Source organism: Pogona vitticeps, chromosome 6 (assembly GCF_051106095.1).
Source record: "Pogona vitticeps strain Pit_001003342236 chromosome 6, PviZW2.1, whole genome shotgun sequence".
Lineage (NCBI taxonomy): Eukaryota > Metazoa > Chordata > Lepidosauria > Squamata > Agamidae > Pogona > Pogona vitticeps.
Genome location: NC_135788.1, coordinates 121,793,180 through 121,819,848, shown reverse-complemented (window position 1 = coordinate 121,819,848; position 26,669 = coordinate 121,793,180). Strand labels below are relative to the sequence as shown.

Here is a 26,669-nt window from a genome sequence, read left to right as displayed (position 1 = left end):
TCTCCCAGCCCTTACACACAGGCACGCGCGCGCACAGGCGCACAGGCGCGCACACACACACACACACACACACACACACACACACACCGTTGAGTGTCTGACCTCTAGTAGGCTACGATTGTTTGCCCCACACCTCCCCACACCCCTTGGAATGAGGACCTCCAAGGCTGAATCGGAATAGGGCCGTCCGGCTGACTGGGGGTCCCCACCCTTGCTGGAGAAAGAGAAAGAGGGTCATGAACAGGGATGGCAAACGCCCTGCGCCACACCGGCCCGACGGCCTGGCAAACGGACACCCAGGAGGAGGGCCTCTCTTGGACGGGGATGAGGGGACTGACAGGCGGGTGTGGGTGTGCATATGTGTGCGACTTGCGGTGGGGGTCATTATAGGGGAAGAGGGGGCCATTGGGACATTCAGACCTCCACGGTGAGTGATATCTTGGGGGGGGGGAGGGAAGGGAGGGGAGCTTGCAAAGGGGAAAACATCACCACCCACCACCCCACAGGGTAAAAACGCTCCACTCCCCCCTCCAGCTGCTCATTTTGCTGGAAGCAACACAATCGTGTGGGTGTGTGGAGCGTCTCCAACATCCAGCTGGGGGGGGGGCAGTCAGTATCCACCTTGCGTGGGGGAGGGTGCAAGAGGACTCTGCACATGTTAAGTGGCACCTTTTTTCTCTCCTCCGTGCTCAACCCAAGGCATACGAGGTCAGCATGATGTGGCGCAGGTGCTCCAGTGCGCCCTCCTGGTCCAGGGATGCGTTTGCGCGTTGCCCTTTGCATGGATGCCAGACCCAGGGCTTGGCCCCTGGCCGAGGGAAGCCCCACTCCAACCCATCTCTGCGGCAGCCCTGCCACCCTCCTCCTCGGCAGTGGCACGGCCCATTTCTGCCTCCATGTGGCAATGGATTTCATCACGGGGCTGCCCTTTGGCCCATCCGCCAGGTCTCCCTTCCCCCCCCCCCCCAGAATCCTGGGTGAAACATCCCAGCAGCTCCTCCTTGCCTCTTAGGGCAAAGCCCAAGGTCTCTGATGGGTGAAGAGCCAGAGAGGGCAGAAGCGAGGAGGGAGGGGAGGGAAAGGGAAAGGCGAGGAGGCAAGACTCCTGGGCACTTCTGGGGAGGGGGTAGAGACCAGATTGGGGCGGGGGGGGGGGTAAAGCAAAGTGGCACTCTGCATCCCTGACCCAGGGGGGAGGGGCATTTTCCTCCCAAGTGACCTCCCCCCACCCGGTTGGAGGGCTTGGCGGCTCCTTCCTCTCTCCTCTCCTGCCTGACCGCGGCCACAACCAACCAGCGGGTCTCTTCCTTCTCCCTCCTTTGCTCTTGCTTCCCCTTTTCCCTCCCGGGCACGGAGTGGCCTCCCTGAACAGCCCAGCCCACAGTCAGCTGGGGACAAGGCTGGGCCAGCCTGATACCGGGGCAGGGGAGGCTTTATCAGGCTGCAGGCGGCCAGGAGAGAGCCAGCCCGGCGGCGATGGCAGGCAACGAGCTTCCAGGGGCCTCTTCTCACCCTCTTCCTTTCCCTTTCCCTGCAGGTGCCACCGCTGAGCCAGGGCTGGCAGTGGCAGGATGGCGACCTCCAGGGCAAAGCCGCCGCCGCAGCCGCAGCCCCTCCTCCTGCACGTCCTCCTCCTCCTCCTCCTGGTGGTGATCTCTGCCTGGGCAGACGAGCTGTTGGTGACCACTCAGACAGGACAGGTGCAGGGCATCCGGATGCCGGTCCTGGATGGCCATATTTCTGCATTCCTGGGCATCCCCTTTGCTGAGCCCCCTGTGGGCCCGCTGCGGTTCCAGCGCCCTGAACCCATCAGGCCCTGGAGCCACGTCCTGGATGCGTCCGCGTACCAGCACGCCTGCTACCAACTGGTGGACAATACCTACCCAGGCTTCCTTGGCACAGAGATGTGGAACCCCAACCGGAACATGAGCGAGGACTGCCTCTACCTCAACGTCTGGGTGCCGTCACCACGCCCCAAGAACGCCACTGTCCTGGTTTGGATCTACGGGGGCGGGTTCTACAGCGGCTCCTCCTCCCTGGATGTGTACGATGGCCGGTTTCTCACCTACACCCAGAAGATTGTCTTGGTCTCCATCAGCTACCGGGTGGGTGCCTTTGGTTTCCTGGCCCTCCTGGGGAGCCAGGAGGCCCCAGGCAACATGGGGCTCCTGGACCAGCGCCTGGCTCTGCAGTGGGTCCAGAATAACATCCAGTACTTTGGGGGCAACCCTAAAGCTGTCACCATCTTTGGAGAGAGCGCTGGGGCAGCCTCCGTCGGAATGCATCTCCTTTCAGCCCAGAGCCGGCCTCTTTTCCAGCGAGCCATTCTGCAAAGCGGGACACCCAACGGGCCGTGGGCCACCGTCACCCCGGCAGAGAGCCGGCGCCGCGCCACCCTGCTGGGCAAGAGGGTGGGCTGCCACTTCACCAACGACTCAGAGCTGGTGAGCTGCCTCCGGTCCAAGAGCCCGCAGGAACTGATTGACGAGGAGTGGTCCGTCCTGCCCTACAAGAGCATCTTCCGCTTCTCCTTCGTGCCCGTCATCGATGGGGATTTCTTCCCAGACACCCCCGAGGCGATGCTCAGCACGGGGAACTTCAAGGAGACCCAGGTGCTGCTGGGGGTGGTGAAAGACGAGGGCACCTACTTCCTGATCTATGGGGCCCCGGGGTTCAGCAAGGACAACGAGAGCCTCATCAGCCGAGAGAACTTTCTGGAAGGGGTGCGCCTCGGCGTGCCCCATGCCAACGACATCGCTGCTGAAGCTGTGGTGCTGCAATACACAGACTGGCAGGACGAATACAACGGGGAGAAGAACCGGGAGGCCATGGATGACATTGTTGGGGACCACAATGTCATCTGCCCTGTGATGCAGTTCGCCAGGCGCTACGCCGAGCATGGGAACAAGGTCTACACCTACCTCTTTGACCACCGAGCCTCCAACCTCATCTGGCCCCTCTGGATGGGCGTCCCGCATGGCTATGAGATTGAGTTTGTTTTTGGCTTGCCGCTGAACAACAGCCTCAACTACACTGCTGAGGAGAAGGAGCTGAGCGAGAGGATGATGCGCTACTGGGCCAACTTTGCCCGCACTGGGTAACTGGGGTCACAGCGAAGGATGGGGCAAAGGGAGGACCGTGGGTGTAACCAGTGCAGCTTGTCCAAAATTGGGGAAATTATTCCTTTTGCCACTTTGGCCATCTGGTTCTGGGCTTGTTGGGGTTTCTGCATGAGCCTCAGAGGCAGCCCCACACAGAGTGCATTGCAGTTATCTATTCTTGAGATTCCCAGTACATGGACAAAGATGGAAAGGGGCCCATTGTCAAGGAAAGAGCATAGTAGTGCAATCCATCTGAGATAGAAATAGGCAGATGAGACCATAGAGGTGTTTCAGAGTTTCCATAGATAGCGCTGGGTCCAGTAAAATGCCAAAACTGGGTTTGTTTGCTGGGCTTAGCTGGCCAACATCCTTAACTGGAAGGGTCTTCTTATGTTCCTCCATTAGGACAGGGGAGTGGATACTTAGGCTGCCAGAGGGAGGTGACAACTTTGGCACATGGCGATTTCTTATATTTTCAATATTATCCACCATTCTAGCAGCCAGGCTAACAACGACAACAGTAAGAGTAACCTGTCTCTCAAAATTCCAAATTTAAAATGCTGAAGTTAGAGCAGCCGCTGGAATTTGCACCTGAATTGTCAGAATTGACAGACTTTTAAGCTTTGGCTGGAAATGCCAGCTCCTGCATGCCTTTCACTTTCCCTCTTCCATCCAGCACAGACACAGAAGGAAGAGGGGAGGAGGAGGCCCCTTACCAGATGGAGGGAATGGGGACTTTCCAAGACAGCAATGGGGCAGATAGGGGGCAGTCCCAACTCCCCAAAACTGGCAAAGGAGGTCACAGAAGGAGAAGAATGCAAGAGCCAAGACCTGTTCGTTGAGGCTGCCACTGGGGATACAGGCATGAGGGACACCCTTGCTGTGCCTGGTCTGGAGAAGAGCTTTAGGAACCTGGGGCTTCTCACAGTCCTCTGGTCTCCCCTGAGTAGCCTTCCCTCCCTGGATTATCTGCCAGCAACAGCAGCAACCAGTGGGTGGAAACAAAGGGGAACCAAGGACAAGGGCCTCCGCTCAGAAACACACTTACACACACACACACGCACACTGAACTGCAGCACCACCAGGCAGGCAGGCAGATGGATCAAGGCGCCGAAATCTGGGCAAGAATCCTGACCCCCATGGCTTCCATCGCCAGGAAGCAGTGACTCACCCCTTCCCTCCCAATGCAGGAGCCCCACGGACGCCTCAGAGAAGGACGCGGCCTGGCCCCAGTACACCCTGGCCAAGCAACAGTACGTCAAGCTCAACACGGAGCCCCTGAGTACGGATCGCAGCTTCCGAGCCCAGATCTGCGCCTTCTGGAACCGCTTCCTTCCCAAATTGCTCAATGTAACAGGTGAGCCAAGCCGCCCTTTGTGCCTCTTCACATTTAAACACCTTGCCCCCCCCCGCCCCATCCAGCCTCTCAAAGTGGTTTGCAGAAAATCACACCAATTGGAACAATGAGCCCTTGTAAACCCCGCCCCCCCAGGCAGCCCCCTTCCCTGTCCTTTTCCTTGATGGCATCAGCAATCTGCTCCTCCTGGTGGAGACCTGTGTTCCCTTCTGCCCATCAGTCAGAGCTCTCTCTCTCCCACCAGAAAGGGTTGCCCACAGCCCATCGCTACCTCCCTCCTGGCCTGGACATCACAGGAGGAGAACTAGGGAAGACAGGCCGCCTTGCTAGGTAGGGGAGGCACGCTTGAGGCCTCAACCAACCAACCAACCCACCCCCACTGCCCCCCTCCTTCTGCTCGGGCCGTAACCCTCCTTCTCTTCTCCCTTGTAGCGTCCGCCAGGCCTTGCACTGATCCTGGTCCCCTGCCAGAGCACCTTACACCAAGCACCAGCCCGGGGGCCCCCTCCGGGTCATCTGCCCGGCTCCTGCAGCCCCTCCTCCTCCTCCTCCTCCTCCTCCCCCCACTGTCTTGAGCACCCTGCAGATCGAAATGAAGAGGAGTGGGAGGAAATCACCCCTGCACCCCAAATTGGGGGGGGGTTGTCATCCTGGCAGCTGCACCGAGGATCAAGGCTGTGGGAAGGCTTCAACGCCAGGAAACAAGGAAGGAGGGCACCCAAGAAATGGGGGGGGGGGAGAGCAGACACATCACTTGCTGGGCAGCCAGAAGGAAGGAGACACAGAATTCCATGGAAAGCTGACATCTGGATTGGGGGGGGGGTGGAAATAATTTAGAGTTGTGCTGACAAAAATGCCATGGAGAAATCGCACGGGGAGTGTCTCTTTTTTTTGCTTTTTTACAATCTGCTTTCTTCTCTGCAGCCCATTCCAACCACCAATGAGCCTCTCCTGTCTATGCACAGCAACAAACAAGACATTTGACACAAGGGGAGGTGGGCTCCTTTCCCTGCCGTCCCCTGGAGGCACAGGGGGTCTGAGCAGGCGTACAGGGTGTCCACATGACCCACGGAAGCTTAAGCTGCTTCAGGCATACAAGCCCACACCTGCTGTTCTCGGCCAGTTCCCCCCCCCATCCCCTCCCCAGCCCATCATGCATGGATCTTTCTCCTTCTGATGAACAGAGTCTGGTGCAGACAGAGGCTTAAAATGCCACTGAAACCCCTGCATGTGGCCAGAGGAGAGATGAGAATGGCTTATCAAATATCTTTCTCTGCCTTCCCATTATTTGTGCACAGAGGCTGGAGGTGTGCAGAGGAAAAGGGAGCTGGGGCTGTGGGTTGGGAAGGGAGCAGCGTGTGTGCGCATAGGGGGCAGAAAGAAGCCCATATCCACAAGGCATGGTCACAGGAAGGTGCAGGGCAAGGGACTACCTTCTCTTCCCCCCCCCCCCCGACCTAGGTTGGATATCAGAGCAGGAGGTGGGGCAGGGCAAACCCTGGAGTTACAGGGCATCTGCAGGCAGCTGCCTGTGTATATGTGGGGTGGGGTGGGTGGGTGGGGGGTGTCTTCCCCATGGCTTGGGGATGGGTGGGAAGGGCAAAATGGAGATGCACACCTGAACCTACTGTCTTTGTCACCATCACCCCTCACCTACGCTACCCAGCTCTCCAGAAACCCACCACCACCAAACACTGGGCCTCACAGGAGCTTTGCGAAACAGCTCCACTGTCTGTCCGTCCATCCATCTGTGTCCATCTGTCCATCCACCCCACCCCTTTCCTGGCCTGGCCTGGCCTTCCCGCGGGGCCCTTCGTCAAAGCCAGCCCCACACAGGCCACCCGGAACAAAGTCCGCCAAGCTCAGCAGGGGGTCCGCCCGGGGCCCCTGTGCCAGGACGGAAGAGGTGCCTCCTGGACCGGCTGTCTTTCAGCTCCGGCCACTTGCAGCTGGGGCGGGGGTGGTGAGAAGGGGGCTTGGAGCCAAAGTGCAGGCCAGCTCTGCCCCCACCCCGACCCACCCACACCCGCCCGGACCCCCTCACGTGCCTCGGGGCTTAAGGGCAGAAGCCTTTAGCTGCGGAGCCGTCCTCGCTTAACGCTCTTCTTTCTCTCTCTCTCTCCCCCCCCCGACCTCCTCTCCGTCTCCCCGCTGCCCCTTCCCTTCCTCCTCTTTGCCCGCCTCTCTCCTTCCTGCCCTCTGCCTGCCACCACCCCAGACAACATCGAGGAGGCCGAGCGCCAGTGGAAGCTGGAGTTCCACCTCTGGAGCGCCTACATGATGCACTGGAAGAGCCAGTTCGACCATTACAACAAACAGGGGCGCTGCTCGGAGCTGTAGCCGGGGCGGGGGCAGGAGGAGGAGGAGGAGGAGGAGGAGGAGGAGGAGGAGGAGGAGGAGGCAGCGGCGGGACGCCCCACCTCTGGCCGTCGCAGGCCGCTCAAGCCAAGGACCCAGCTCCCCACCCGCAGCCCCGACCTCTGGAACGCCTGCAAGGCCCGAAGCCTCCGGCCCCACCGGACAGCAAAGCGCCCCTTCTTTCGGTGGAGCTGGCCCGCCCGGCCAGACCTTGGCCCGACCCGCTGCGGCAGCCCAGGCGAGCCCGCAGCTCGCCAGACGCCTGAAGGCAAGGGCCCGATCCCCCCCCCACCCCCACCCCCACCCCGGCCCTGGGCGCCGGACCTGCCCCTCCCCAGCCCCACCCGAAGTCCGCCTGACTTCTTCGGCGCCGCCCTCGGAGGCGGCTCAGTCCCCGCCTCGGAGCCCCCTTCTTCCCCCAACCCCAACCCGGGCAGCCAGCTGATCTCTTACTCCGAGATGGAGGGACCCACGTTGCCCCCCCTCCCCAGGCCCGCCCCACCCCACCCCCGTTCTCTCCCAGGCCCTCCACCCGCTGCCCGGCAGAGCCTCCCAAACCTCTGCCCTCCTTTACCGAGGCTCCTATCTCGTTGCTGTGATCTGTATATACTGTTTATTTAAAGGGGGAAATGTGATAAATTAATAAATATATATATATCTATAAATATATATCTATATTTGAACTGTATAGCAACCGGAGCTGCTGCTACTGCTGCTGCTGCTACAGGCGAACCCCCTTCCCACTCTCTCCCCACCGACCTCCGTCCGCCTCCCGTTCCCTTCCACGGTCGAGCCACAAGAGAGGCCACGTAGTTTACACACATACACACACACACACACACCCCTCCCGCACCTTCTGGAGCACGCCGCCCTAGTCATCTCCTCCCTTTATGTCGGACCCAAAGCGCCTCAAGGAAATGGGGGTTCTCCCCCCACGCACCGCGGGCTTCCTGGATCCCCGAATCTATGCCCCCTCCTTCCCCTCGCCCCGCCTGCATGGCTGACACCTGTAGACCTCTGAGCTGTGTGTAAACTCCTGACAAACTCAATAAAAATAATAATAATAATAATAATAAAAGAATTAAACGGCGTGTCTCCTGGTGGGTGGCCCGCGGGGGGAAGAGGGCTGGAGCCACGGGGAACTCGTAGGGCGGGGCGGGGGGCTGGCTGGGTAAACCGATCTGAGACGTCGTGGCGAATTAGGGTTGCCCGGTTTAAAGGAGGGGAGGAGAGTCCCGAAAACCATGGAATCCGGAGCGCGGGGAGAGGCGCATCGGGCCAGGCAAATGGACCGAGACCTGGAGCCCTCGGGAGAGGCCCACAGCAAGAACGGCCCTCCAGGTTCAGGACGCCGCCGAGCGACCCTCGCACCTCGGCTCACGCCCGGGACACGAGGCCAAGGCCCCCAGTTGGCCGTTTCCGATTTCCCGTCTCCCCCACCCCCCCCCCCGCCTGGCCTGGCCCCGAAGGCAGGAGACGAGAGCAACCCTGGGGGCCAGCTGGAGCCATCCTGGCTGGCATTTCCTGAAAGGAAAGGAATCCCCCCCCCCCCCTTTGAATGGCATCCAGGCTGGCAGGCGCCACCACCTCCCGTGCCAGGCGAGGCGATGCCCCTGTCTAATCACGCCCTGAGGGGAGAACGAATTCCTTTGATGCAGGCCAGGCATGGTTAGACCGTGGAATGTGTTGTTGTGGGTTTTTCGGGCTTTTCGGCTCTTTGTTCTGAAGGTTGTTCTTCCTAACGTTTCGCCAGTCTCTGTGGCCATGGGCATCTTCGGAGGACAGCACTCTGTGCTCTGGTGGAATGTGTGTGAGAGAGAGGGGGGGAGGGAGGGACGCCGCCCCCACCTCAACCTCACCACTGTCCGGCTCCCGGGAGACCCCCCTCTCTTTGCGTTCCCCAAAGGCAGGGCTCGGGCGAAGGAGGAAGAAGCGCTTCTCGGCTCCTACCCTCTGGGCCACAGGCCTCATCTCCTCACCCCAAGAGTTGCAACGTTTCCTCGCGGGGCAGCGGCCCCCTCCGGCCCCTCACCCTGTGGGTCACCCTTGTTCGACTCTCGGGCGCAAGCTTCCCTTCCAGCGGAGGCCCCCACGCCCACCGCACGCGGTGAACCCGGCTTCACGACCGGTGGATACCGCCGTTGGAATTGCGGGTTCCCTCCGTCCACCCTGGTGCAATTTTCGCCCCGACCACTTAGTGTTTCTTGAGCCGTCGGACGAGAGAGACCCGCTGTGACCGTTTGAGCTGAACGGGGTGGAGGTGGGGGGCGGGGGGCGGGGGGCGGCTTTATTTAATGAGCCCACTGCCGACAAGCAAGCAATATTCGTAACCACCTGCCAGACGTCTCGAGTGTCGCCACCCCACCCACCCCCCAAATCCGTTCTAGGGTTCGTGCTGAAGAAGCCGGCTGGGACCCAAGCAGCCCTCCCGTTGCCCAAAGGGAATTCTCGCGGGTGGGACTTGAGTGCAATTTCACATACACGTGTATACGCACACGTGCGTGCGTGTCTCGCCTTCCCCAGTAGCTGGTGTCGAGAGCCCTCTTCCCTGACACCGCCCCACTGAGGGGCGCTGGATTCCTTTCGATCTCCTCTTAAGAATCTCTTGTTCGGCAGCCCTCGCTGCGTCCTGTGCCAGAGAGTTCCACCGGCTGCTCGAAGATGCTGCGGGGCAGGAAGGCCTTCCTTCCCTGCGCCCTGCATCGCCTCCATTTCGCTTCAGGTCCTAGGATCGCGCTAGCGAGAGAATAGCCTTGCTCCGCGTTTGCCATCGGCCTGGAGCCCCCGCCTGGCCTGCAGGGACTGGGTCTCCCTTTTTTAAAAACCCCTTTGAGCCGATCACGAGGAGACAAGGCTGCCGGGAAGAAAACGCGGCGTTAAGGTAGGTCGAGGGAGGCCGGAGAGACGGCTGGCTCCTTCAAGGAAGCCACAACTGTAAGTGTGCAGGATCTGAAGCCGCGCGGCTGGCGGCGGGACCTCCGGGGGTGGTGGTGGCATACAATCATTCCTAGGGGCGCCGTAGCTCAGAGAGGAGACCGGCCCTTGGCTGCTAGCAGGACAAGCTCGTCAGAAACAGGCCATATCAGGCCTCACACGTCCAACGATGTCTCCGAGCACAGACGAACGATTCGCCTCGGAGCAGCTCCTCCGGCCCCAAACCTCCCTTGGTAGTCGGAGCAATTCTTCGGAGTCGTCCTGGGAACGAACCGGCGGCGGTTGCAGCGGGACCTGAAAGCGGTCCCTGCCCCGCTGCGATGGGGGAGAGGGGGAAGCGGGACTCCTGCCCTCCGGGCGTCCTAGGCGGAGGCCCCGTTCCCACGTTCCCTAACAGTTCCCGCACGTGGCCACCAGATGGCGCGGTAGCTCCGCTCGCTGGGTACGTGGGTAAGGGGGTGGCTTTAGGTCTCCGGTCTCGCGCGTGGGGGGCACCCATGCCTTCTCCGCCCCCGCCCCCCCACGCCCGCATTCTTTCGAGAGTTTGCACAAGACACGAAAAGGGAGGAACGGAGGGAGGAGCCGCGGGAAAGTCCCCCCCCCCCGCGCGCCTCGTCACCCCGGTTTCCCTCTCCCTCCCGCAGCTGGGGGGGGGGGAGCGGGCGGGAACGAGAGGCCGAGGTGGGGGCACCCATGGAGCGCATGGAGGTGGAGCCCATCCCGGCTGCCTCCGTCGCCGCCGGAGGGGGAGGCGCCCTGCGGAGGTCCAACAGCGCCCCTCTTCTGCCGGGGGCCACAGGGTAGGAGGCGGCCGGGAGGGGAGGGGAGGCGCGGGGGCGCGAGGAGGCTCTCCTGCCAACCACCAACATTTCCCCCCACACACACACACACACACGCGCGCCTGTTTCTTGCAGGAGCCCCCCGCTGGACCAGGGCCCCGCTGGACCTCAAAGGACCCGCCGCTGCAGCGTCTGCCTGGAGAGCCGCGGCCTGGGGGTAAGCGAAGCCCCCTCCCCCGGGTGAGGGCCTTCCTTCCTGGCGGCCCCTGCACGTGCCTGTAACCGAGCCAAGCATACCCCCACCCCTCTCTCCCACCGCAGGGAGAAGCGACGATGGAGGCCCTCCCCAGGAATTCGGGGCCCCCAAGTGACAAGTAAGTGCGGGAAGGGCTTGCGGGGGCGCGCGCGGAGGGGAGAGGCGGCTGGGTGCGGAGGAGGGACCGGGAGCAGCGGCTTCAGTGGGTCTCGCATTTGCGAGGCGCCCCCCGGCGGCCTCCGCAGGAACAGCCCCCGCCCGCCCACCTCCGATGGCCTGAATGTGGGGTGCACGCGGGGCGCCCCGATTCTAGGACTGGCCGCGGGGGAGGGGGAAGGAGGGATTCCCCGACACGTTCTCCCTCCCCCCCCCGCCCGTCTCTATCTTTCCCTTCAGCGCTCAAACACGCCCCCCCCGCTTGACGACCCCCAGTCTTGGCAGCCTCAGAGGTGGGTCGGAGTGCAAGGAGGGAAGGGTCTGCTGAGTCCACAGCAAAGTCCTTGACCTCTCCGAACACCCACCCACCTTCCCCCGCTTTCTCTACACCTTTTTAGGCTGCCCAGTCCTCCCAGCACAGGGGCCCCCTCCTGCACCCTGGAAAGCCTCAAGAGGAAAGGTAAGAGGGGAGGGGAGGGGAGGGGAGGGGAGGGGGAGAGAAAGGAAGGAAGGGCCTGGGAAGGACGAGTCATGAGAGGAACAAGCCCCGTGTGTGCATGCAGGAGGGGAGGGTTAAGGGTTAATGGTTAAAGGGTTAGGAGAGGGAGGGGCACGGGGGGGCTCTGATGCTCATCAGGTCTCTGTTTCTTGTTCCAGGAGGACTGGACGTGGACTCTCCCCCCAAGAAACTGTTTGTGGCCGGAGTTCCCCAAACACCCCCAGCCCTGTAGCCGTCCTGCACACCCCCTCGAGAGAAGATCCGAGGGCCCGCTGAGTCCCCAAGCCGGAGGGGCAGCAGTGCCTGTCAGCTGATATCGGACCTGCCCCCCCTCACCCATTGCCCAGGCATGTGGGGCCAGCCGGGCTACCAGCTGGCCTTGGCTACTGGGGGGCAGGGCTCAATGGCCCTAGAGAAGGGCTGGGGCTCCTTCTCAGAAAAAGCCTTGGTGGGCATTGGGGGAGACAGACAGGGTGGTTGTGTTCTGGGGGGGGTGTTGGGGAAATGAGTGCCCACCTTGGCAGCAGCCCTGCCTTCACCCCATCCTGCTCCCTGCCGTCCCCTCCTCAGACGGCCTCTGCCACCCCTCCACCCCATTGCTTAGAAAGGTCTCGTAGGGGTCCTTCCTTCCCCAGTTGGGGCCCTGAGCAGGTGGGGGGGGGGAATGAAGGGAGGGGGCAGACACACTTTCTGCATTTTAAAGAAGGTCCTGAGTAAAACGGAAGCATCTGCCGGAAATTGTACTTCTGGGTGGCGGAGGGGGCGGTCACCCCCCCTCAAGAAACCTAAACAAAGCACAACAGGAAGTGGACGGGTGGTGCTGTTGGTGCCCCATTTTGAAGGGGTGCCACTCCTCCCCCCCCCCCACACACACACACAACACAGCTGCCATCCACATTAGGAGCGCCAACCAAAGAGCAGCGGCGGGAGGGGGGAACATGAGCCGGGCCTGGGATGAACCTTGTTCTTTGTCAAGGGGTAGAGTTTACATGATTATTTGGATATGTTACATAATTTGTACATTTGTATAAAGACACAGTATATATTTTCCTCTATTAAAGAGGGGGGGGCTCCCTGGAGTGTGGGAGTAAATGGGTTTTGTTTAAACACTGATACACAAATAAACACACACACACCTGCATTTTGCAACTTTGTATTAAACTTTTTCTTAAAAGGCAAGGAAAAAAACTGGTTCTTTCTCTGTTTTCCTTCAGGGTGCGCTGGGGAGGGCAGTAAATTCCTGCAGTGGGTGTCAGGCCAAGGCAAAGCCGGGGGGGGGGGGAGAAAAAAGGGCACAAGAGAGGCAGCTACCACAGAAAAGCTAGAAGCAGACACATCACCCCTCCCCCGCTGCTAGCCGCTTGCCACGTGGCACTTGCACTGTAACCTGGGGGGGGCATGATGAGGTGCACCTGCACACCCCTTCCTCCTAAATAAATGGAAAGCCCCCCCCCCGCTGCTCTGTTATGCCTGCAAGACAGGGTTAGGGTTAGGGGGCAGGGCAGGGGTCTCAGGTTCAGGGTCTGACTTCAAAGGGCTGAGCTTTTGTCTCCCATCCACCTCAAACCAGGGGCCAGGAGGGCACTAACTGGTGCTCACTCCACCGTGGCAAGCAGAAGTCTGCACATGCTCAGAGGCACTCGTGTCGGCAACCTACAGGATGCTAGAAAAGCTCCCGTTTTTGACCTTGGCGGCTGGAGTGACCAGCCCTCAGCAGTGGCCACCTGGGGCTTCTTTGGCCTGGCTATGGCCACTGAGTTCAAGAAGAGGTCACTGCCCTTTGACCTTCCCTGCTGCAAGCAGTCTTGAAGGTTGTGGCTGCAATGATTGGGGCGTGAGGGGGGGCTGACCGTTCATTGGGGAACAGGATATGGGGGGGGGGAAATAAGCGGTTCCCCTGCAGCCCTGCCAGGCCAGGACTAGGGGCAAGCTGTGAGGCCAGCGCCCCCTCTCACAGGGAAGGCCCAAGGCGGGGGGTGGGGTGGGGTGGGGTGGGGGGGCTGTTCCAGGCGCCCGTCTTTGGCAGGAAGCGGGGAGGCCTTGTGCTGCTGCAGACCAGCCTTGTAAAGCTGCCTGCGCTTTCGCATCAGCAGATTCCAGCCTGGAGCTTCAGTGGCAGCCAGCAGAGGCGCGCACAGCACACACACACACACAGACACACACAAACACAAACCCCACCACAAGCCTTGTGTGTTTAAAAAAGCACATAGAAAGCCCTGTACGCGCAGGCACTCCGAGGCCACGCCAAGTGTGTGTGTGTGTGTGTGTGTGTGTGTGAGGGGACGCAGGGGGGCTGCAAGGCCAGGGGGGGTGAGGATTACACCCAGTATGCAGCCCCGAGCGAGCGCCGCACACGGAGACAAAGTGGCCGTTTGAAAAGCTGGTCGGCCGCCAAGGCAGCCTGCCTGCAAGTTGGCACGGAGACAAAGTCAGCTGGGGACGTTAAAGCTGGCGGGAGACGGAGGCTCCCAAAGGCTATTTTTTTGTGGGGGAGCAGATGCCCGGAGCTGCCCCAAACTTCACACACCTCGAGGGGGGAGCTGGGGCTGCCCCCTGATTTTTTTTCAGATTTTTCCCCCCACCCCAAAGGGGTTTATTCAAGTGTAGAAAGTTGCGTAGGGGGAAAAAGGACCAGGCTTTTCTCAGTTCACCCTGTGTTTTTTTCCCTCCCTCTCTCCCCGTTGCCTTCCACAATCGCACGGAAAGGGCTGGCAGCTCTTGGGGGGGGCGCACGGGGACCCTCTTGCTTTATTTGTGGCCACCCCTCTTCTGGAAAATGTAGGGTGACCAAGTCCTTGGGGCGAACTGGAGGGGTCCTCTGATTCCTGTGGTTGGAACAGAATTGGGGGGGGCGCAAATTTTTCCCCTTTTAGGGGGGGAAACGCCCCACATGGATCCAGAGGGGGCTCCCTGCCAGGACTGGATGGCAGCTGGGCAGAGTCAAGCCTCCGCTTTCCGTGGGGTGGATTTTTTTTAAGGGCTAAAATAAGGCTTCTGGAAACCTCGAAACCCCCCCTCCCGCCGAGGGTCTGGATGGGGGCAGTGGGGCAGCACAGCAGGTAAGTGGGAGGTGCGCAGGGCCAGGGTGGGGGGGCGGTGGGGGTGGCGGTGGCACGGGTCCGGTCTGGATGTGTGAGGCATGTTTGTCCTTTGGTGCGTCTCTCCCTGGTGTAGAAAAGGCCGGCACCGCAGGCCTCGTAGGCCGTGGCCAGGCTGCCAACCTCTAGCAAACGGGGGGGGCGGGATAGACCTGGGGGCACCCCCCCCAATAGCCATTAGGCCCCACAAGTCCAATGTGGCCCTGTTTTGGTGGGAAAGATGCGGCGGGCTCAGCCTTTGCAAAAAGGCATAATCACACCCTGTAAGAAACAGAAGGAAATGGGCCCCAAAGAAGGCAAGGTTCAAGGGGGTGGGGGTGGATGGGTGCCCCCAGGGCACCCCAGGCCCCTCCCCACAATTAATCAGGAGGAGCCCCACCAGGCCCTGGCCTCAGGCCCCATCCGGGAACCCCTGGCCTTGAAAAAGCCATGCGTCATGATGGCTCCAAAGACACCACCCCATCCTCAGCTCGTAGAAGAACTCCAGCCTGCTTCCTCCCTTAGCAGGGGTGGGGGGGGGTCCAGACATGGTCCTGGGAAACCTCAGAAAGGATCCCTACAAAATGAAGGGCCAGAGGATCCTAAAATCCTTGCACAACCCTGACGTGAGCCCTCAAACCCCAAGGAGGGCCTTAAAATGAGCAGACACCACCTCACCTAAAATGGACGCCAGGCACCCCATAGCAGCCAAAGCAGCTGGAAGACCTCGCTCGTCCCCACACAGCAATTCCAACCCCCCCCCAAAAAAATTAAAGTACGAAATGAAATGGAAGGTCATTTCTACTCTTCCCCCCCCCCCGCCAAAAACAAAACGAATTTCAGACTCCCCTCCCCAGGAATGATTGTTGCTGTTCTTTTTTTAATTATTATTAAAGAAAAGGATTAGTCCCAAATATGATTCCCTACCCAGCACAAAAAATAGTATTATATTTCACAGGCCATTTCAACTCATTTCATCCAAATTCAGAAACCCCACAAAGCCTTCCAAATATTGCCCCCCCCTGCCAATTTGAATTTTTCTCAGATTTGTCTGCTGAGCAAATCACACCCTTCTGCTTTGGCCCACAAAAAATCACCCAGTCGCCGCCCACCCAATTTTCTTAGCCGCCATTTGCAGCATTTGCGGGAAAATAAAAAAACCCAGCCCCTCCTGGACGGGGGGGGGGGGGGCAGGAGGTTTCCAAATGGGTCGACCCATGGCTGCCCCCCTTTCCTTCCTTCAGAGTTAGATCTGATTTTGGGAGACCTGCCGATACCAAGGGGATTGAGAGCAGGGCTGGGGGAGGCGATTCCAGGCGCTCGCCTGGCCTTTAAACCCCACCACCTCAGAGGTGGAGACCCTTGGTAGCCACAAGCAGAGTGGGGGGGGGTCACCCCTGCCTGGGGGGTGGCAGGCGCCTTGCCTCCCTCCCACTGACCGAGACACAGGGCGCTTTTAAGGCTCTTCTGGCCCAGTTCTGTCCCCCCCCGCCTTCTCTGCAGGCTTTTAGGGTGTCTGCAATGTGTGCTGGGGGAGCTTTCCACTCACCCTTGCCCCCCCCATACTGCAGGGTTAACTGGGGTGTGAAACTAGGGTGTTTGAGACTCAAAGCCAGCCAGGTGACGGGGGGGGGGGAAGGCTGCAGGGGCCGCCCCCCAAGGGAGCTGGTGCTTCTCCTCCAGGCCGCGCTGGGCGCGGTTCCCCGGCCCCTCTTTCTTCTTCCACATCCAGAGGTGTGCCCCTCCATCTCCAGCTGCCAAGGAGCCCCTTGCTCCAGCCACAGCAAGGGGAGCGGGGGAGAGGGCTCCTGCCCCCCCTCGCTCCTCTTGGGAAAACCAAGGGGGGGGGAGCAAGGAAAAGGGGGGCCTCTACCCTCCCTACTTCATTCCTCCGACACAGAACATTCAGGAAATTAGGGAATGGGGGGCAAGGAAGCCGCCCCCTGGACCCCACTCTGCCTCCCCAGTCCTCCAAAGACGAGCCCCTTCCCCACATTTCCTCTAGGGCAAGATGGGGCTGGGGGGGGCCTAGATTGCATGGTCCCTGCGGCCCCTCCCAGCCCTTGCCTGCTCCGATTCTGATAGGCTTCCTTCCTGTTCTGCCTTATCACTCCCCCCCCCCCCCCGCCGCCCCGCACCTGACAGGGAGCAGCAAGGAGAAACTGGCATTTGCCTCAAAGGCGGGGGGGGGGGGCTGTGAGGGAGTTGGGATGGCCATTTTGAAAGAGAAAGTGGGGACAACTCGACAATACGTGGAGGGGGGAGGCAAAGCGCTGGAGCCTCTCGGGGCTCCTTCCTTCCGGCGGGTGGCCACCTCCTTCCTCCCCCCCCCGCCTTCCTCCAGACTGACCGAGAGACGGAAATAGTGGCGGCGTTCGCACCAGCAGCACAACATGGTTTGTTTGGCACTCCAGGATCCACAAACCATTTTGTGGTGTTAACGCGAGTGTCCAGCCAGGACTTCGACAGGCCTGGACGGGCGGAAAGCATCCTTCCCTCCCTTCCCTGGCAGATGAAAACCAGATGCCCCCCCCCAAACACACCACCCCCAATGGAGCCATGCGGAGGGGGGGCGGGGGGGAGGCTGTAGGGGCCAGGCTTCCCTCCCTCGCTCCCAAAGGCCCCCCCTGGCCGCCATCACCACCACCACCACCACCCTCGACCTCAGGCCCCCTGGGCGGCGACAACCCAGCCTGGGGCCAGAGAGGGGCCGAAGGGCCGGTCCTGCTCTAGCAGCACACCAATATTGGCAGTCCTGCTCCTGCCAGCCGCCAGTATTCCTTGTGCTGCTCCAGGGGGGCTTGGCATGCACAGCTGGAGCCAGGGAAGGAGGAGGAGGGGAGTTGCTTGTGGGGCACAAGGGGGGGGGAGGCGCCGGCCTGGAAGCAGATGGAGCTCCAAAGGGCCTTCCCTAGAGGGCAGGTGTCAAGAGGGGCCTGCCCCCCCCCCCCCGTTGTGGTCCTCCTGCTCAACACCTAGAGTGCAGCTTCTCTCTCTCCCTACCCCCACAACATTCACCCCCACACGGCCATGGGGCAGCTCACCTCCCCAGTGACTCAGGCCTTCCGTGAGAAGAGAGAGGGAAAGAGCGGGATGGAGACCGTTTATTGCAACCACATGAAAAAAAAGAAACAACAACAATACAAATCCGGGTCCAGGATGGGGCCTGGGCGAGGGCTGGAATGGGTCACACACCCCTCCCCACTTCCCAAAGGAGCCCAACTGGGAGGCAGCAGGGACCGCCGGAAGGACATCAGGATGATGCTGGAGACGAGGAGGCACCCTCCCCACAGACAAAGTCAGTATCTGGGAGGGAGCAGGATGAAATTAGCCGTGGTCTGGGGATACAGCAGAGCTTCCAGACTACCGCCCCCCCACCCACCCCCCAATGAATACGACGAAAAGGCCCTGCGGGAAAGGAGGAACTCAACCCGCTCTACAGTGGGCTGCAGCGACCACAGCGAGTGCCACGGGGATGCGGGGCGAGGGGGGGGGAGAGTGTCTGCCTCGCCAACAGGGAGAGAAGAGGCCCGAGATGGTTGCCCCCACTCAGCGGCTGGAAGGAGGGCCCAGGGGCCCAGCCCCTCTTCAGCGGGGCAGGAGGGGCAGCTCTGCGCCAGGGGCCATGAGGAATCCAGAGTCCAGATTCAGGCTGTCTGGAAAAAAGAGAGAAAACACCCGGAGCTGGAGGGAGGGAGAGAGGGAGGGAGGGAGGGAAGGAGGGGCACCCTTGCCTCCCCACCCCGACGACACTCCCTGCCTCCTCTGCCCTGTCCCCACCCTGGTCAGAGAGGCCAGGAAAAGCCCACCCACCCCCCCAATGCCCTACCTCCAGTCCAGCTCCCTCCCTGTACAAACATCCCTCTGTGAGCTGCAGCAGCTCTCTGAATGGGCCCTTCATGCTCTTAAGAGGGCAGACCCCCTCCCGACATCCCACCAAGGGTCAAGAGAGGATGGGCCCAGCTGCAGGAAAGGGCAAAGAGGCCCCACTGCCCGCCCCCCCCAACCCCCGCCCCCATCAGGAGCTAGCCTATACCCTGGTCGAAATCGAGCTTCTTGGCAGGAGGAGCGTCACCCAAGCCCTCAATGTCCACCAAGTCGCTGTGAGCGTCAGAGTCATTCAGGGCACTGAGAGTCACATCTGGTGGGAGAAAGAAGACCCCAGGTCAGTTCCTGGGAGTTATGCACACACACACACACGTGCGTGCGCGCGCACACACACGTCCTCTCTCCACCCTGCAGGAGCCGCAAAAGGAGAGGCTTTGCACAAGCACCTAAGGCGTCCCTCAAAGGCAGACCTACAGCGTTTCCCCCCCCCCCCGCACATTCACGCACTCACCTGAAGCCTTCTGCTTCTTCACAGGGAGTGGAGCCGAAGGGTCGGGAAGCCCCCCTGCCCCTGGTACAGAGGGGGGGGCTTGTTGTTGTTGTTGTTGCTGCTGCTGCTGCTGCTGCTGTGGAGGCTGCGGCAGCTGCCCCTTGCGGGCCCCCTTCTTTGGAGACTCCGTGGGAAGGGGCAGCCCACTATCCTCGTAGGCCTTGCGCTTCGCTGCCCCTTTCAGCTGGGCCCTAGGGGAGGAGGGGTGGGGTGGGGAGGAAAGGGAGGCAAGTGGGGTTAGGAGGCAGGGAGTTGCACCACCACCCCCTCACTGACTTACTTACCTACCTGCCTGCCTTACACTTACACCCACCCACACCCGCACGGACACAAAGAGGCCTTGTCTAAGTAGGGGTCCATACAGTGCTGTGGCTACTGGACTCCCAAGGCTGGGAGGAGCAGGATTCCCCTTCCCAGCCCACCCCACAACCCCACCCCAACCCCCAGCATGGAAGCTTCCCCTGGGGCAGCAGGACCGGTCAGCCTGTCGACCATGATTGCATGGACGTGGGCCGGGCAGAGCTCCTTCTCAGACACCCTGGAAGACTTCCCTACAAAACCATCTGCCATCTTCCCTGCCCAGGGTTCCACCGCCACCACCTGGATTGCCCCTTACACCGTGCGGTCTTTGATGAGCGCGCTGATGCGGTTTAGATCATCTCCAAAACGCTGGACGGACGCCCGTAACAGGGAGATCTCTGCATCTGTCCATTTAGCCCTGGGGAGGGACGGCGAAGGGGGGGGCGTCAGGATGCTGCCAGGAGGCTCCCTCCGCCCTACCACCCACTGCAAGTGAGGACCCCCCCCTTCCTCAAGCTACGCCTCCAGTCCTTGGAACTACCACACAATGTGTCCTGCCTCATCACGGCTTTGCACTTTTTATGTGCACAAGGCAAATCTTAATCTGTATCCGCCCAGGGTGAGGGAAGCAACGACGAGGCATCAAGAGCGCCATCCCGTGCGGCTGGTGTGCTCAAGATTCATTTGCTTCAGATCCAGCAGGGACCCAGTGACCGGACCTGGCAAGAACCCTTTGCATTCCTCCTGCAGTGAACAAGGGTCTTGTCGGTCCCTTCCAACTTCATGACCTTAGGATTCTATACTGTACAGTATTTGGGACCACAGGAAGAAGGGGAAGGCATGGCTTTCCTTGTTGCTTTTGTTCAATGGGGCATTTTGGAAGCCGAACTCCAAAAAAAGTAGCCTTCTCAGGAACCTCTCTAAAGAGTCCTAGGAACCAAGGGGCCTTGGGGGGGGGAGACCCAATGGCCAGGCATCCCTCTCCTCACCCGCCCACCCCACCCCACCCCAGTGCAAACAACTAAACCTCTCTACATCGGGAGGGAAGCCGTGCCTCCCCCCCCCCCGACCCCCTTCCCTGGGCCTCACCCTGCCGGAGAGGAGTCGGCCACCGGGTGCAGCTGCATCGTCAGTTCGCCCAGCTTGGTGAAAGCGGCTCCTGCAGCGGAGAAGATCTCCCCCACCTGAAAGGGGGGGGCAGGAAAAAGGAGAAGGCGGTGGGGGTGAATGAAAGCATCGTGGAAGGATGACTTCCTGCGGTGACGGTGGGGGGGGCCGGCGGGGAAATGACGGGGGGTCCCAGAAGCCCAGGTCTGCCCACGGTGACTCTTCCAAGCTGTAGGGAAGCGGCGCCAGCAAAGCCCCTTCCCAAAGTGTAATAGGCAGCCACGAAGGGGGGGGGAGGCACCCCCTCCCCAGAAGGGGTCCCAAAGCGCACATCCCGCAGAGAGGCTTCTCCCCTGAGGCGGTGCAACGTCTCTGAGCCTGTGCAGAGCGCTCTGCCCTCCGGAGGCTGATCTCCGCCATGCCTGGCCCGGAGGGGATGGGAGGGGGCGCTTTCCAAGCCCCCGGGAGGGTGGAAGAGGAAAGTGGGGGCCTTTCTCCCTCCTCCCCCCTCCGCTAACACCCAATTGTTGGCCCAACCCCTCCCCTCTTTCCCCCCCCCCGAGCCGCCCCCAAGCCAAGAAGGGGAACCGTGGGGAAGCTCTTTCGACTACACTTCCCATCATCCCCAGCCAGCCGGCTACCTAGAGTCCAAAAAGCCGCCGCCCTTCCATGGGGCCGCCCGGGGGTGGGGGTGGGGGCGGCTTTGACTCCAGCAGCCCCCCTCGCCCGTGCACGGCACTCTGTGCATGCTCAGAGGCGCCCTGCCTCTCCCTGCCAGAACCTCCGCCAGGCAGCGGCCTCTCTCCCCCTACGGGTACCTTGGTAGAGGCCGAAGTCATCGCGGCCGCCGTAGCCCCCGCCGCCGCCGTGCCGGGGCTGGGGAAAGGCCCGGGCCGCTCTTCTCCCCCACCTCCTAGACACTCTATGGTCAAGCCCCCGCCGGGCCGCGAGTCTCCATGGCGACCGCCGGCGCCCCTTCCGCCCGCCTCCTTTAGAACCCTCCCTCTTTCTCTCCTTTATGGGAGCCGCAGGCTACAAAGGTGGGCGCTCCGCCCTGCAACACTCTATGGCGAAGTCTCTTGTTCCGACGTCCGTCCGTAATGCGTCACGCGAGAAGCCTCCTCCTCCTGTCCAATGGGAGGAAACCAGCGGGCCGCCTGGGAAAGGAGGAAGCGGTTTCGAAGGGGAAGGGTTCTAAGGCGCCTCTGCTGCCATAGAGGTCAAAATGCCCCGCCCAGACCGAAGAGATAGAAGGGCTATCTGGACCCAAGCCCTTCTGGCTTTTGGAGGACCTTCAACTCCTTGGAAATCAACCCCGAGTGCTCCCTGGAAGGACAGATCCTGAAGCTGAGGCTCCAATACTTTGGCCATCTCATAAGAAGAGGAGACTCCCTGGAAAAGACCCTGATGTTGGGAAAGTGCGAGGGCAAGAGGAGAACGGGATGACGGAGGATGAGGTGGCTGGACAGGGTCACTGAAGCGACCAGCATGAATTTGACCCAACTCCAGGAAGCCGTGGAGGACAGGGGGCCTGGCGTGCTCTCTGGTCCATAAAGGGGTCACAAAGAGTCGGACATGACTTAACGATTAAACAACTCCTTGGACAGTTAGGAGGTTCATCCAGCGACTTCCTCTTTTCCAGGAGATGCAAAGCCTTAAAGAGGAAAGGTCCCCTGTCCATCTCACCAAAGCGCTTGGCCAGCTCTCCTGAGGGGGTCATGATCTCAGGGCAGCCCTTAGGCCACCCCAGCAGCAAATTACTAAGGCCTCCTCACAGTGGCAGGTACACTTTTTTGCCCAAGGCTAGAGTGCAATTGGGAACGGTCCCCGCTGGGCTGAATAGAACATCTGGTTAAACACGCAGAAGAAAGTAGACAAAGAAAGACATGGACAACAAGGAAATACAGAAGTAACTGGCCAGGCAAGCCTCCTCCTGTGACCACCAGGAAAAAAGGGAAATGGAAAAGAAAGACACAAAGAGGCACAAGGAGATTCAAATGCTATTTATTGCACGTATGTCTAGAGAAATAGCAGACTACTTTCAAAATATCCACCCCTTTGTGCAGGGAAACTGCTGCTGCTACAGATCCCACCAATGTACAGCCAGAGTTGCACCTCCTTCTCCTTCCACCTGAGATGAAAGTGGGCCAAGTCCGTTACTACTAGGGTCTTGGTTGCAAACAGAGGGCTCTTCAACCCACTCCCCTGAGCAGCAGTCTTCAGAGCAGCTTTGACTTCCTGGGGCAGGAGTGGCGGTCACCTCCACCACAAAAGGAACACAGACCTCTGAGCTGCACCTCCAAACACCAGAAACAGCAACAGGCGGGGTTTTTTTACAAGTCATATTTTGGTCCTATTCACAGGGATGCTCCCCCCCCCCACTGCACATGCACACACAGTCCCAGTCCTTACCAGCCAGTAAGAATTACACGTTTACACAACAAACAATGACGATGGACATCAAAAACAGAACCAGAACATGACAGGGATAGGGACTGGAGCAGACCAGCTATAGCACTGTGTGAAGCAAAGCACCTGACACAGCAGGCAGGAGATCCTGTTACTGTCTGCTGGAGACTGGTAAGAGTGGGTGGGTGTTTATTCACTGTTCTCAGGTGGGGGTGGGAGATGGGGACAGCAGGAACAGAACGAGGAGTGTCCGCACTATTTACACAACACTGAAATCCAGGTCTTGCCAACCAAAGCAGCAACATACCCTGGACACGGGATGCTGCTCCCTGGGCCTTTGTGATGGGGAAAGTGGGGCTGTTGTGTAATCCAAGTATAGCAAGGAACCCCCTCCCCTCTACAGCCCAAATGCCCATGACATAAACAGAATTAACTTTTCCCCAACCACCAACCCTGACTAGTCCATCTGAGCCAAAATCAAGTTTAGAAGCCCGAGGGTGTCATGGTGGAAAAGAAACATTCTGTAGCCCAGAATGGAGGCCAGGGCTGTTAAAAAAAAAAATACAAGATGGGGAGGAGGGTCCTGCAAGAGAAGCCACAGTCATCAGCCCCTCCAAAAATGAGGAGGAGTCAGAGGGGGCAGGTCCTTAGCGGACCATGTACTCCTTCCGTTTGTTGAGGCGCACTTGGCAGAAGGAGAAGCCCCCCAGGAGAACATAGAGGCCGGCCGCAATGAAGCAGTTGTAGCTGACTTGTTCGTAGAGACCGTAGATCCGGCTTGGGCCACCTCTGTCACAAAACAGAGAGAGAGAGAGAGTTCTAGTCTCACCCTCAAAGGCAGGCCGGCCACCTCCACCCCTGCAAGCCCACACGGCTAAACTGCCTCCTCCCATCCCTGTGCAAATCTGAGACCCATGACATTCCCTGGTGCTGTAATGGCCATGGGTGACCTCAGCAGGGGCCAGGATCCCCATGGGAACGTGGTGCCGGCCCCAGGGAGAAGAGGGGCAGGGGGGAACCCCCTGGCTCTCCAGCAGCACTATTCAAACACCTCCCCCTACGCTGCCCCAGGGGTCCCAGACCCAGAGATGCACCACGAACTCACTTGAAGTCCTCCTCCTTGGTGGGGACATCTTCGATCAGGACGGCCGAGTGGACGTTGAAGAAGATCCCCAGCAGGACCTGAAAGCATCCAGACAGACAGACAGACAGACAGACACACAAACAGACAGAGAGAGAGAGAGAGAGACAGAGAGTTGGGAGAGGGCAGAGGGGTCTGCAAGAAGCCGCGACGGACTCAGCGGAAAACAGGAGAGGGGAGGGGAAGAACCCTCTTGGACCTTCGGGCCTGCCGTTCAGGAGCGACGGGTCCCGCACGGCCAACGGCGCCCCGGCTGGCCGAGAAGGGCAGGATGAGGCCAGAGGGTGGGGCGGGCAAGAGCCGAGCCCGGGCGCCCCGTCATCGCTTCCAACCTCTTTTGGGGAAGTAGGAACGGGAGGCGAGCGGGCGGAGGGAAGACTTTCCCCGGAGGCAGCAGCAGCTTCGCTTCCTCTCACCGCCCCCTCCCCGCCCTCCCACCCCCCAGAAGCACGTCCGTCCGTCCCTCCCTCCGTCCGTCCACAGACCCACAGAACCCCCCTCCGCCAGCCCCCGGCTCCCTGCCGCCGCCAACCCTGCCTCGCCGGAGCCCCCGGGCCGCCTCCTCCACCCGTCCCCGTCCCCGTCCCCGTCCCCGTCCCCGCACCAGCATGATGACGCCCCAGACGCTAAGCACGATCCCGCACGCGGCCATCTTCGGCCCGCAGCAGAGCAAGGAAACCATGGCCGGCAGGAGGCCTGGAGGGGAGGCAGAAGCGGCGGCGGCGGCGGCGGCGGCGAAAGACCTTCCCTCTCGAAACGCTGCTGCCCGGCCGAGTCGACGCAGCAGACTGAGCCCGCCTTCTCTCCCGGCCCGGGAAGGTCATAGGACGGGCGCGACCAATCACGCGAGCGGAGGGGGAGGCCCTCCCCTGACTGGCACGGTGGGACAGGCCGGGAGGCGGGCCGAAGCTCCGCAGAAGTGCGCATGGGCGGGAACCTTCTAGGAGCGACCCATTCGCTCAGAGCAGGCGGGGGGGGGGGGGCGCGGGAGCGATTGGGAAGCCTGGGGGAGGAAGAGGAGAAGGAGGAAGAGGCGCCCCCCCACCCCACTCAGAGGTTTTCCTAGGGTGACATCAGGCAAACCCCAAAGAAAAATAAAACTTTAAAAAAAAAAGGCCGGCACCCTTGTCCCTTTGAAGGCTGGTGTTGCAAACATTCCCACAAGAGACAGGAAACAAGGCAAGAGCCGAAAGGGGGGCAGAGGAGGGAGAGGGGTCGGGGGGGTGGGGTGGGGGCTGTGAAGGCCAACGGCGAGGAAAGGCAGCAGCAGAGCCCCCCCCCCAAGGGCAGGAGCCGAGGGGGGGAAGCGCAGGGCGACCTCGACTGTGCCAGAGCGCAAGGTGTCCCCCCTCCCGAGGGAGGGGGCGGGCAGGGTCCTCCCCCGGAGACGGGTCTGGCAGCGGCTCTGCCCCCCCCCCGGCCTTTCCCCGGATTCGGGTGGGAGAGTGCAGAGGGGCAGGGTTGGCAAAAGGCGGGACAGGTGGCCTCCGCTTCCTGGCTGTGCAACTCTCAAGAGGTGGGGGCAAAGTCGGAATCTATAGGAGTAGGGTCGAGTCCCCCCCCCCAGTGCTTGTGCTAGTGTTGTGCGTTCGTAGGGGCTGGAGGTCGGAGAGGGTTGTCTGTAGGCAAGTAATATTAGGGCTTGGGCGAGTGAAGATCGCTTAAGGAGCGTGCCGGGTGATCTTGGTTGTGGACTGAAAGTGACAACTACGTAGCTGGGTCCTGTCATTTTTCTCTTCTGGGTCTCTTTTTGCAGTAGGTTACTTCCAGGTATCATTTCACACACTAGCAAGGTTATGCTCAAAATCCTCCAAGGTAGGCTTCAGCAGTATGTGGACTGAGAACTCCCAGAAGTACAAGCTGGATTTTGAAGGTGCAGAGGAAGTAGAGACCAAATTGCTAACATGCGCTGGATTATGGAGAAAGCCAGAGAGTTCCAGAAAAACATCTACTTCTGCTTCATTGATGACACAAAAGCCTTTGTGTCGACCACAGCAAACTATGGCAAGTTCTTAAAGAAATGGGAGTGCCTGACCACCGTATCTATCTCCTGAGAAACCTATACGTGGGACAGGAAGCAACAGTTAGAACTGGATATGGAACAACTGATTGGTTCAAAATTGGGAAAGGAGTACGACAAGGCGGTATATTGTCTCCCTGCTTATTTAATTTATATGCAGAATACATCATGCGGAAGGCTGGACTGCAGGAATCCCAAAACGGAACTAAGATTGCCGGAAGAAATATCAACAACCTCCGATATGCAGATGATACCACTCTGCTGGCAGAAAGTGAGGAGGAATTAAGGAACCTCATAATGAGGGTGAAAGAGGAGAGCGCCAAAAACGGTCTGAAGCTCAACATAAAAAAAACTAAGATCATGGCCACTGGTCCCATGGTGGCTTACAAGTAGGTGGATCAATCAATGGGTTTTTGGTACAGCGTGGCACTAAGATGTCCATTTTGCACAGTTTTCCACTGGTACCTAGAAAATGCACCTCTTGTGTAGACTGTTCCAGGGGGAGCCTGGTCTTCTTCAGGGGGACGTGACTGACGTCCTGGTGGAATTTCTTTAGGGATGTTTGGTGTTCGCCTTGAGAGAGAAGGAGAAGCCCTTCATCCCAGTGGAGAGGGGAGAAGTGGCAGTGGCACAAGTCCCAAGGGGGGGGGGAATTCATTACTGCTTGCTTCCTTTGCCACCACCCTCCCCCGACCCTGAGCTGAGTGAGGGGTTCAAATCCACACAGCCCCAACCTCCCGGGGCACTTCTCTCTGCGCTGGGAAATGTCCCTTCTTGGATGACAACTTCAGAACACC

The 26,669-nt window shown here is 60.2% G+C and overlaps 4 protein-coding genes across 10 annotated transcripts in view; 2 read left to right on the top strand and 2 right to left on the bottom strand.

Moving 5' to 3' along the window:
- The window catches only part of ACHE (acetylcholinesterase (Yt blood group)), a 20,011-nt gene extending 12,109 nt beyond the window's left edge, over positions 1–7,902 (top strand). For 2 of the 4 annotated variants that reach the window (XM_072977339.2, XM_020799834.3), the window contains exons 2-4: positions 1,538–3,097; positions 4,292–4,458; positions 4,891–5,327. In XM_072977339.2, coding sequence (XP_072833440.2) covers positions 1,572–3,097; positions 4,292–4,458; positions 4,891–5,033 — 1,836 coding nt within the window. In that variant the 5' untranslated portion in view covers positions 1,538–1,571 and the 3' untranslated portion in view covers positions 5,034–5,327. Of the gene's footprint in view, positions 3,098–4,291; positions 4,459–4,890; positions 5,328–6,676 lie in introns of those variants that run through there. The other 2 variants (XM_072977340.2, XM_020799833.3) reach the window with 2 other exon arrangements.
- A 1,565-nt stretch (positions 7,903–9,467) lies between these two features.
- On the top strand, positions 9,468–12,628 carry LOC144583715 (uncharacterized). Of its 2 annotated transcripts, none has more exons than XR_013537635.1 (5): positions 9,468–9,697; positions 10,665–10,746; positions 10,851–10,903; positions 11,340–11,401; positions 11,599–12,628. XR_013537635.1 is itself a non-coding variant. In XM_078378183.1 (5 exons), the coding sequence occupies exons 1-5, from the start codon at positions 10,444–10,446 to the stop codon at positions 11,670–11,672; spliced, it is 378 nt and encodes a 125-aa protein (XP_078234309.1). In that variant the 5' UTR covers positions 10,262–10,443; the 3' UTR covers positions 11,673–12,628. The 2 variants fall into 2 exon arrangements, 1 of the variants encoding a protein (XP_078234309.1); XM_078378183.1 differs by lacking the exon at positions 9,468–9,697 and adding an exon at positions 10,262–10,550.
- Positions 12,629–17,607: 4,979 nt separating this feature from the next.
- Positions 17,608–21,379, bottom strand: BACC1 (BPTF associated chromatin complex component 1). 3 transcript variants are annotated; one of them, XM_072977336.2, is made up of 6 exons: positions 21,121–21,379; positions 20,285–20,379; positions 19,512–19,613; positions 18,857–19,086; positions 18,554–18,658; positions 17,608–18,169 (listed from the first exon to the last, which is right to left on the bottom strand). In XM_072977336.2, exons 1-6 carry the CDS (start codon positions 21,139–21,141, stop codon positions 18,165–18,167), a joined length of 558 nt encoding a protein of 185 aa, XP_072833437.2. In that variant the 5' UTR covers positions 21,142–21,379; the 3' UTR covers positions 17,608–18,164. The 3 variants fall into 3 exon arrangements, with proteins under 3 accessions (XP_072833437.2, XP_072833436.2, XP_072833438.2); XM_072977335.2 differs by having other exon boundaries at positions 17,608–18,173; positions 21,121–21,377; XM_072977337.2 differs by lacking the exon at positions 19,512–19,613 and having other exon boundaries at positions 17,608–18,173.
- A 911-nt stretch (positions 21,380–22,290) lies between these two features.
- Positions 22,291–24,664, bottom strand: RNASEK (ribonuclease K). Its single transcript, XM_020799856.3, has 3 exons — positions 24,457–24,664; positions 23,817–23,893; positions 22,291–23,500 (listed from the first exon to the last, which is right to left on the bottom strand). The coding sequence occupies exons 1-3, from the start codon at positions 24,532–24,534 to the stop codon at positions 23,359–23,361; spliced, it is 297 nt and encodes a 98-aa protein (XP_020655515.1). The 5' UTR covers positions 24,535–24,664; the 3' UTR covers positions 22,291–23,358.
- Positions 24,665–26,669: the final 2,005 nt, after the last annotated feature.